Here is an 11010-nt window from a genome sequence, read left to right as displayed (position 1 = left end):
TAGGGATCGGGTGGTCAGGCTCGCCGACTTGATTGATGCATGTCATCGATCCCAATAATGTGGAGCGATGCTCATGATATCAATCACTGGAATGTCTGGTCCAGACATGATTATTTACAGACCGCCGACAGATAGCTGGAATATTGCAGAGTGCGGTGTTAAACAACAAACGAACAAAACTTGCTTTGCATGTTTAACTAAACGATTTGTTTATAAGTACCTCCATCACATCTCTTCTGAATGATGTACTTACAGTAAAGTACGGTTATAACGAACTCAAAGGGACTACTATTTTTAGTTCGTTATAACCGTAGTTCGCTATAGGCATATATACAGCATAACTACAGCAAATAGTCGGGACCAAAAAGTGAGTTTGTTATATCCGTCAGTTTGTTATAAGCGTGTTCGTTATAACCGTAGTTGACTGTAGTTTGTACGTAGGCTTTAAACTGATTGAAAATGTGTAAGTCTGCAGATAAAGATAACTGTCCGTCAACAACAATAATGAAACATTTCACGCTGCTACAAAATATTCCAAAATATGTCAATTCGATTAACATGGAGGCTCTTAATGATAGAATTGGAACGAGCAAACCCATTACCAAGAAGGAAAAACAATAATGCTCCGTAACAATAACCATTGATAATTTTGTATAGTTATGCCCTTGTATCAAATAAGTATACACACAATTGGATGTTGAGAAGTGTTCGTCCTCAAAATGAATTAATCCAGATGACAAGAGCAATATTACACCAGGAACGATTGATTGTCTTAAGTATAACGTGCATTGACATGTAATACGCTTTTTGCTGGTAATGTATCGGTACACCCTTTCACGGGCAATAGCTAAGCCCCGTGATTGACCTCGGTGTTCACTGGAGTGCATTGAAGTGTGTTAAATCCAATACAACTGTTTGTGCGCAGCTATGGTTACGACCACCATGCTGGACATTTGGCTTGAGACATTTGACAGTAGCTAGTCTTGTCACAACGCAAACATGCCGCCCAAAAAAGTCTCCACTTCGAAAACGCCGTCTAAACCTGTCACCTCCAAAGGTACCACCACCAAAACCCCGGAAAAGAAAGCAGGGATCCAAAAAGGTTAGATTAGAGTATCCTAGATTAGCGTTTCAGAGTTAAGAAGAAACGAGATTGCTGATTTCCTATTTTCTTGTGCTTGTACACTATCCCACAGGCTCCACTATTCGCTGACAGCTATTAGCAGGCCGACGTCGTACAGCTGAACTATTGCTGCAAAGGCGTTAAACAAACTAACACAATTTCCCAAGGCTGAGCAGTTTGCTTTTGTCCTCGGACTGTGGGTGGTTATAATTGTGGTTCTCCAGGTGGAACTATTTCTTGTTTGTTCTTAAGACGATTTTTCCATTCTTCCTCCAGGTGAGGCATCAGCATCAGCATCCGCATCAGCATCAGCCGCCCCTCCACCCATGCCGCCGGTGACGACAATCAGTCTGAAGGGACTCAGTACGCTGGCAGAAGAAGCCAACCGCAAGGATCCCAACAAGTAAGATGCACCAATTGAAACGCAGTGTTCTTGTGAATACAAAGTTTGGCCACACTTGACACAGTACCAGTGAGAAAAAAACTGTGAAGACCCGGGGTAGAATAGGTCTTCAGCAACGTATGCCTGTCGTAAGAGGCGACAATGCTTGTCGGAAGAGGCGACTAACGGGATCGGGTGGTCAGGCTCGCTGACTTGGTTGAGGCATCTCATTTGTATCTCAATTGCGTGAATCGATGCTCATGATTTCAATCATTAGATTGTCTGGCCCAAACTCGATTGTTTACAGACCTCAATCACATAGCTGGAATATTGCTGAATTTCTAAAATAACAAGCAAACAAACCAATGAGAAACACTTGGCCTGGCACTAAACTGCACTGTTTGTTAGCCTTGAAATGTGGGTTATATAACAGTTTCAAGTATGTGCAATGAACATGACGTGACTTCATGCGTTAAAGGGGCGGTCGGGTAGCCTAGTGGTTAAAGCGTTCGCTCGTCACGCCGTAGACCCAGGTTCGATTCCCGACATGGGTACAATGTGTGAAGCCCATTTCTGGTGTCCCCCGCCGTGATATTGCTGGAATATTGCTAAAAGCAGCGTAAAACCATACTCACTCACTCATGCGTTAAATATTGACACTTAATTAATACGACCAAGGGACCCTCGCATTGTTCGCATTAATTTCACACTCTTGTTAATTTAATGTTTTACTGGCGTGTTTCAGATGGCCCCTCATAATTGACCTCCAGGGAAACGTGACCACCTTCTTCAAATACCGCGATGCTAACGTCCTGCAGGCTGAGCTTCCAGGTGACCTGAGTGTTGATAAACTCAGGGTAGCACTGATAGGTGCGCTGAGGTAAGTCATATAGAAACGTGTGCTAGGAGAACTAAATACTGTTTAGAGCGGCGAAAACACCAACTCACTCACTCATAGGTGATCTAGCCATCACCAAGTTCGTGAATGTTATTGGGGTAAATTAGTATAGAAAGGTGAGGTGAAATGGGGTTTAACGTCGCGTCCAAGATTATTGCACTTATATAGCGACGTGCATGCACGTGTGTGTGTGTGTGTGTGTGTGTGTGTGGCTGCTTGTACTAGTCCGGACTGATGCCGATTTATAGTGCTAGCTCACTGAGATACCATGCCGCAGTTTAACATGAATACCCCACTCAGACACAGTATACTGTCTCCGAGCCGACCAGTCCTTGCTTTAGCCCCTTAATGCCGAGCGTCAGACAGGGTAACAACAAGTACCATCTTTTAACGTCTTTTGGTATGACGCGGTTGGGATCGAACCCTGCGCCTTCCGCTTTCCGGGCGGACGCTCTACCACTAGACCACGGAGGCGGTCTAGCATAGAAAGGGAATACCCGACCTGCAAACAGATAGAATAACAAGTTGTGACCTGATCATTTGCCTACTGGTCTGGAGGGGATGAAGTCCCGTTTGTGAATCAAAATAGCCCGGAACCGGTGGACAGCGGTTCTATCCTACATGTATAATTTCCGCCTGTTTGTAATAACCCTATCACGGATATTTACCATTACGTGTTCTTAAGTTAACCTTTTAAGGGGTTTCACTTTTTCTAGTTAAATTCGGACATGGGGTTTTATATTTTCCTGGTTCGGCATGAGTTGGGAAGCAGATGAAGTTTGGACTTGGTGTTTCAAACGTCCAATGTTCTAAAATCGGCGACTTGAACATGTTTCATCGTGGACGAGGGGAGCCGAATTCACAACATTCTGATCAGTAGTCAGACACTGTAACCATCATCTTCCCGAGGCAAGAGAGTTAACTGACTTTAAAAGTCCAGTTTCCACCCTTGCCGAACTAGGCTAGAATTCCTGGGCTCGATCGTAGCGCCACCAGCGGTTATTACCAGTTATGTCCCTTCTAAGCCTCTCCTATGGACCAATCAGATTCGACCTCTCGTATCGCTTGCATTTGTTTCAAACAAAATGGCGCCGCCCAGTCAAGACGATCTGATCGATAATCAAGATCTATATTGCGATAAAACGGTCTTACATCGCGAAGTGCATCAAATCACGCGAGTACCGTGATTAAAAACATGAAAAGATCTGGAAAATATCTGTTGACAGCGAGTTGGCAGTTCATATTCATTGCAAACTCTGCAAGCGACCGAAATCTGCACCACAGTTTCCGAACCGGATTTCGATTTCGTTGCGTGGTTTTGATTGGACAATGCATAGACTCGTTAGTCCATGTAACTCTCGAATTCCAACCTAGTTCGGCAAGGGTGCAAACTGGACATGTATAGTCAGTTAACTCTCTTGCCTCGGGAAGATGTGCAACCATTCGACGACAGAACCTATTGAAGACAGTGGCTCAATTGACGCCGCCACGCTTAGCCAATATTTCCTGGCCAGATATATTTTACTAACGTTACTGTAGACTGTCGTAACGCACTTGTACACATAATATTAATAAATGTTGTTTCGATGGATTATAAGTCGGTAGAAACACGCCTCCTCGGTTTTGGTTGAAAATACATTTTCAACAAAGATACAAAATACAATTGCAACCAAAACCCCAAGGCGTGTTTTTCTATAAATATTGTGTCAACATCAGTATTTCTCGCAACCCGTTTCACGGACATCTTGTCATCTGGTAGACGACATAAAAGATTGTAACCCGGGTAATGCGCCCTTATTCGCTAAACTGCATCTTATAGGTGTTCTGCTCTGAAATAGTATAATCATATAATTGTATTCGCTTTGGGACGCAGTTCGGCATTTACCAGCTTTCTATGTGAAATTTGTACCTTATCTGTCAGTGGTAAAAGGTTAAACTGCTCGTGCAGTAACCAAAATGAATCGAGTATTTGAATGGTAGGTAAGATAAGACACATAATTGCAGGTATATGGACGCAGATCAGCCAATAAAGTAGGATTGGGGCAGTTCGTGCTTGGCTGAAAAACTAGACTCTATTATTAAAGTAGACTTTGTTCAGTCCATGCTCCCACGTGGTGTTAGAATGAATCTTCAGCAAACAAAGCTTGTCTCGCGAGGTACCTGGTAGTCAGACTCGGTTACACCAATGTGTTACTTTTCCGTCCGCCTCTGTGGTCTAGTGGTAGAGCGTCCACCCGGAGAACGGAAGGTCTCGTAACGAAAGCTTGTCTCCTGAAGCACTGGGTGGTCAGAGTCGGTGACTTGTTCGATTGCGCGTCATCATTACCAGACGGCGTTGGACGTTACTCATAATATTGATCACTGCTTTGTCTCGTCCAGACACGAAATGTTACAGGCCGACGTCATACAGCTGGAATAGTGTTGACTGTGATATTACAGCCGGTGCCTGAGTGAGTATACATAACACATTTCAATTGTATTTGAGTCAGTAGTGACCTCGGTAAACGCCTCGTCATCTGTGTACAGGTTCGGCAAACCACTAGTGCTGGACATGGGTTCACGTGACATGGGAGAGGTGGAGAGGTTGAATGACGTTGAGAAGAACTTGCTTGATTCCCTTCTGAACAAGACACTGCTGGAGGATGAAAGGTAGAAACTACTTATCACCACTCTCAATCGCTCACCGTTTAATGCTGATTGTGTGAGTTGCGGTGCTGCCGTTTGAGCAGGATCCGCTTACCCTTTTCGCGAACACCATGTGTCATCCCTGCCTTTCAGTGATCCATTGATGGAACATGTACTGCTATTTTGCCTCTCACGCTCGACCCGTGAAGATTCCGGGGTAGAACAGGTCTTCAGCAACCCATGATTGCCGTAAAAGGTGACTATGCTTGTCGTAAAAGGCGATTAACGGGATCGGGTGGTCAGGCTCGCTGACTTGGTTGATGCATGTCATCGATCCGAATTGCGTGGATCGATGCTCATGATATTAATCACTGGACTGTCTGATCCAGACTCGATTATTTACAGACCGCCGTCATATAGCTGGAATATTGCCGAGTGCGGCGTTAAACAACAAACCAACCAACCAACCTTTCACGCTCAGTGGCATCTTTTTAGGCGGAAAAACGAGACTGGTTTTTCTACAAATTCGAGCATCCGGAGTAGAACAGGTCTTCAGCTACCCATTCTTGCCGTAAAAGGCGACGATGCTTGTCGCAAGAAGCGACTAACGGAATCGGCTTGCTGACTTGATTGATGCCTGTCATCGTATCCCAATTTTGAGCGGACCGATGCTCTTGATGTCAATCACAGGATTGTCTTGTCCAGTCTCGATTATTTACAGACGCCGTAATATAGCTGGAATATTGCTGAGTGCGGCGTAAGCAACAAAGAAACAACAAAAAATACAAACCAAGTACGAGACTTGATGACATACCGCTGTGTGTTCCCAGATACCTGACGCTTGTCCAGCCCGAGGACGAGAAGGAGTACCACAACTCGGCCTACTATGCCACGGAGAGGTTCAGCCTCGTTGTCGTCACCACCAACCCCAGCCCCAACACCCACATCGCCGCCAGGATGACCTGTTTCCAGGTTGAGTGACATCACCAGACACGGCTTCATTTTAGATTATCTAAACGTTCACAACCATGAATTCGGTCTTGACCGAGGGACGATTGGAATAGGAAGATCTGAGCAGCGATAGGTCAAAAGTAGTACCAGTCGGATAGGCCCAATGTGGTACTTTTCTGCCTACCCCCATCGACCCTCAACCCACCAAGACCGAGATCGAGGTCGTGAACCGACTTATAGACCCTCATCTCTTCAGATGTCTACGTCATTTAACACATATCTCGTTTTTATTTGATGCCTATACCCCCTGTTTACAATGGGCTCGTCTAACTCTCATTAAAATATGTACTGCACGTGCGCCAACAGGTGGGCGACGCGCGTAGTCTCAAACCATGTGTTCAGTGAACCGTTACTTCATCACCTGCCTCGGTGGCCCAATGGGTAATTAGTTTAACTGGCATCCAGCACTTTCCACACAGTGCGTGACCAGTCCAGTGTCACCAGAACATCTCAGAATATTCCACATGTTTCTCAAACGCTTGACAACCGGAAATTTACAGATAATTCGAACATCTAAATATAATAACGTCCTCGCCACTACTTACATTTAATAGTACTACATTCCTGACAACTAATCATTGTTCAAATACAATGCAACGGACTTCTACTGAATCTCAACAGAAACAATTTAATACAGTTACAATCATTGTTTAACAATACATTACACTGCCATATGACCATATGCATATGTGGGCAAAAAGGTCATCGTCTTCAGCTAGAAGGCTATGTGTATTTCTATGGTGGTAAGTGCTTTCTCAGAACCATCTGTGACCGAGGTGTCTCTCCCTGAACCATCTGTGACTAACGCTAGATCTCTAAATGAACAATCTGTGATCAATGCGAGTGACCCCACTGTGACCCATGTCTCTCTCAAGGAACCATCTGTGATCTCAATTGTCTCTCAACGAACAATATGTAGCAATTTCTGCCAATAGATGCCACGTTGTACACACCATTTCTGTCTTCAGTATGAATAAATGGTTTATCATGTATTTCTTTCGTTTTCTGTCATATTAATACACTTACCATATAAGGTTTAAATGATACCTAAGTACAAGATAGTTAAGAACAATGTATATATTAACAACAAGTGATTGTAACACTATTTATACTGTTGTACAATCCTGTTTTAAGCAAATCCAGTTAAAGTTCATAATCTCGTTGACAAGCTGCAGTCAGACTGTGGGATTATCTTATGATCGTATGCGCTGCTGTCCCCCATGAGCAACTGCATCATAGTTAAAATCATCAATGTCAACATCGGCAACACAGTCTGTTCAACCCACCATTATTTCATTTTGTTTTGGGGCGGTGGGGTAGCCTTGTGGTTAAAGCGTTCGCTCGTCACGCCGAAGACCCGGGTTCGATTCCCGATATGGTACAATGTGTGAAGACCGTTTCTGGTGTCCCCCGCCGTGATATTGCTGGAATATTGCTACAAACGGCGTAAAACCATACTCACTCATTCACTCCTTTTGTTCTGTAACAGCTGCCACCAGTTAGAGATCGTAACACAGCTCTTCACGTCACGACTGGTTTATTCAAGGTCCAGACACAAACTCCCGTTTCTACAATCATCACAACCTAATTAGATAACCAAGCAACATATACCAAACATTCGATCACTTACAATTACTTCCCCATTACTTAACAATATTGGGCGGTCGGGTAGCCTAGTGGTTCGGGTTCTATTCCCGACATGGGTACAGTGTGTGAAACCCATTTCTAGTGTCCCCCGCCGTCATATTGCTGGAATATTCCTAAAAGGGGCGTAAAACCGTACTCACTCACTCACTTAGCAATATTAGAATTTCCCTACACTGACAGTGTTTACATTCGTTATCACTTTCGGTATATAGAGTTAACTCCCTTTGACCGTAAACGCTTGCAGTTAACACTACCTTCTTGTGTTTCATTTTAGTATAACGCCGCATTAAGCAATATTCCAGCTATTTGACGGCGTTCCTTAAATAATCGAGTCTAAGCAAGATACTCCAGTGAATGGCAACACGAGCATCGATCTACGCATTTGGGATTCGATGATATGCATCACCCAAATCAGCGAGCTGACCACCCGAACCCAATGGTCCTATCTGTATTGGGTTGCTGAAGACCAATTCAAAGCCCGGATCGTCACGGGTTGCTACATTTTAAAGCCAATAGCTATGTACACAGGTGTAGAGTAGACACTGATCCTGTCTTGGACACTTACTTGAACCGAAAGATGAACGGGTACTATCATCTAAGTCGGTGATACTTTCATCTACGTATGTGATATTATAATCGTATCGTAACTCAGACAGTGATATTGTCTTGTGAAGTTGCGACCCTAGTTGGATACAAGTTTGTACAAACATTTATATTTTATATAAAGGTGATTACTAATTACTGTTAATTAAATTAAATGTTTGGTCGTATATCTTTTTTGCCTTTTCCGTATTTTTACAACATAGTGAAATCATTGCAAACTCTCAAACTATCAGCGCTTAAATATGAACACAAACTGCAGATTTGAACCTTTAGTGCTTCATAAGATAATGGCGAGTATTGATTTGATATAGCTTTTAATAGTTTGAGTGATTCCCAACCCTTCATATTCACGTTTTACCTCTAAAGCCTAATTTCCGTAATGGAGAATTCATGACACTCAACATATGCGAGTGATTTCTTCGACTTCAATCATGTTATGGTTGATATATAATTTCGCTAAAATTTTGATACATGACATATACAGTGAACTACGGTTATAACGAACACGCTTATAACGAACTAACGGATATAACGAACTAACTTTTTAGTCCCGGCTATTTGCTGTAGCTATACTGTATATATGCTTATAACGAATTACGGTTATAACGAACTAAAATTAGTAGTCCCTTTGAGTTCGTTATAACCGTAGTTTAGTGTAGTTTGTTTGTTTGTAGTTTGGAGAACATTTTGTACTCTCCTGTCGCTATTGCGGTTGTAAGAGAATGCAGTGTGTGTTATTCTTCAGAAACTTCGACACATTGAAATAAAGATTTACTTTATTTAAATTTAGATGCTACCTCCATAAAGACATGTCAAAATTTAGATCGACCAATAAATCATAAACCAGGGATTACAAGCCAGGGATTACATATAACTGACCTGTATCTATTGTCGATTGCTCGAGAAAATATTGTTAAAGAAAGTAGTTAATTCGATAGTGGATGATACTTTCTTCTTAGAAGATTATAATACATCTACGTTGATGAAAGTATCTTCTACTTCGATGTGAGTAGCACCAGACTGTGGCACTAATACGCTTCCATATGTGTCTCTTCATTTTGTCACAGAATTATGCACCAGAAGATGCGAAAGCCAAAGCCCCTTTGGTATGGAATGGGGTTATCAGGATTATTGATTATATATTTATACACTTACATATACACTTACTATATATAATAGTATACAAAACGAGAAGAGTAATTCGTAAATCATTCGTGACGAAACGTACACTTGGTTAATGTTCGTCAACAATGTTCTGTCAAGCATACGATCGGAATTTGTTTTAAATCCTTCCACAAATGTGTGCATATATATTTAATCAATTATTATCCATTTATTTTGTTCAAGTAACATTCTATGTTTTAGCTATAAGGCAACATGAAATGGCTATACTCATTAACATGCTTACATGTGTATATGAAATAATACTTATTGATTATTACACTCAAATTGATATTCGTACATTTTGCAGCTCGATTTATATGCCATGTTCTTATGTGATTAAAAATAATTAAAAGCGACAAAACCCTTCCATAATCATAAGAAATCGGTTGAAATACGAGTCGATTGTAGATTACAACTATATCATGTGTTTATCAATCACTTTCAATTTTTTGTCAAAATTTCCATTATGTTCAACAAAAAGGAGGTTATTAAAAATTCATATATTACGGTGCCCTAGATCTACGTATCATAAGGTATTCGATATCAATATGAATCAATAGTGTAATGTATAGGTGTAAACATATGTAAAATATACGCAAACCTTCATTATGATTGAGACTGTAAACAGCAAGATTAAATGATCGTGTGTACTTTGAGAAAGGGAGACAATCGGTGAAGTGCTGGTATTCAAAGTTTGCTCGGGATCGTATATACATAAACGTGTGACGTAAGTAATCAGTAATCTGAAAATCGACATTCTTTTATTGTTTTCTATTGTAACAAAGAGAATTAGTCAGAAATGCAGAAAAATATCGTCGTCGTTGTGGATGTTTCGTCAAAGTCATGGCCTCACCCGTAACGTAACTGTTGATGAATTTACCAAATCATCGTAACATATCTCTGTGTAATTCCAATCTTTGATATGATATTTTCCCATGCATATTCACACAAAATTGTGAGCCAGTGTATATTACGAATTGACGAATGAATCTCTCTTGTTTGCAGGATAAATATGGTATGCAGTGCAAAATCTGAATTTTGCTTTGTTTTCCGAGCACAGCATTAATTTTTGACACCTGATTTAATTTGCTTGATTTCATCTAAACCATTAATTTATACTAGTGACAAATCGGTGTTATCATTTGTCGTTAACATATACCGTATTCGACCTAGGGCGCTCTCAAAATTAGAAATAGGGGTCTCTTATTAGAATATCATTTTGGTGAAAAAAACCAGTTGAACGATAAATTTCGTGGTTTATGCTGACGGCCTGAAATGTTTATGTACGACAGATATATTTTTCCAGAATTTAATTGCCCATAATTAAGGGTGCATACAACACAGGATTGCGTATCATACGCGAAAAATAAGTCTTGTGTACATTGATCAATCGGAAGGGGTGCCAATTGGGATTGTTCACTAGCCAATATTTTAGCAAATATGACCGTGGGCGCTTATTAGAGCGGGGCGCTTATTACGTCGTATACGGTACGAGGAATTCAGGGCTATATGTATCGTAGATGAGTATGTGCACGTGTGATGTAATATGTGACGTCT

The 11010-nt window shown here is 41.5% G+C and overlaps 1 protein-coding gene across 1 annotated transcript; it reads left to right on the top strand.

The window, feature by feature from the left end:
* The first annotated feature begins 534 nt into the window (after nucleotides 1-534).
* Nucleotides 535-7031, top strand: LOC124132084. Its single transcript, XM_046495718.2, has 5 exons — nucleotides 535-1102; nucleotides 1400-1526; nucleotides 2251-2385; nucleotides 4930-5052; nucleotides 5859-7031. The coding sequence occupies exons 1-5, from the start codon at nucleotides 1000-1002 to the stop codon at nucleotides 6007-6009; spliced, it is 639 nt and encodes a 212-aa protein (XP_046351674.1). The 5' UTR covers nucleotides 535-999; the 3' UTR covers nucleotides 6010-7031.
* The last annotated feature ends 3979 nt before the right edge of the window (nucleotides 7032-11010 follow it).

Source organism: Haliotis rufescens, unplaced genomic scaffold (genome assembly GCF_023055435.1).
Source record: "Haliotis rufescens isolate VD_foot unplaced genomic scaffold, xgHalRufe1.0.p SCAF_15, whole genome shotgun sequence".
Taxonomy (NCBI): Eukaryota; Metazoa; Mollusca; class Gastropoda; order Lepetellida; family Haliotidae; genus Haliotis; species Haliotis rufescens.
This window is presented reverse-complemented; position numbering and strand designations above follow the sequence as displayed.

Bases quoted from the DNA above. Each gene is read 5' to 3' on its own strand.
- LOC124132084 (XM_046495718.2), top strand. From the start codon at position 1,000: ATGCCGCCCAAAAAAGTCTCCACTTCGAAAACGCCGTCTAAACCTGTC. The intron at 1,527-2,250 runs GTAAGATGCACC...GGCGTGTTTCAG, and splicing joins AACCGCAAGGATCCCAACAA to ATGGCCCCTCATAATTGACC. The intron at 5,053-5,858 runs GTAGAAACTACT...GTGTGTTCCCAG, and splicing joins ACACTGCTGGAGGATGAAAG to ATACCTGACGCTTGTCCAGC.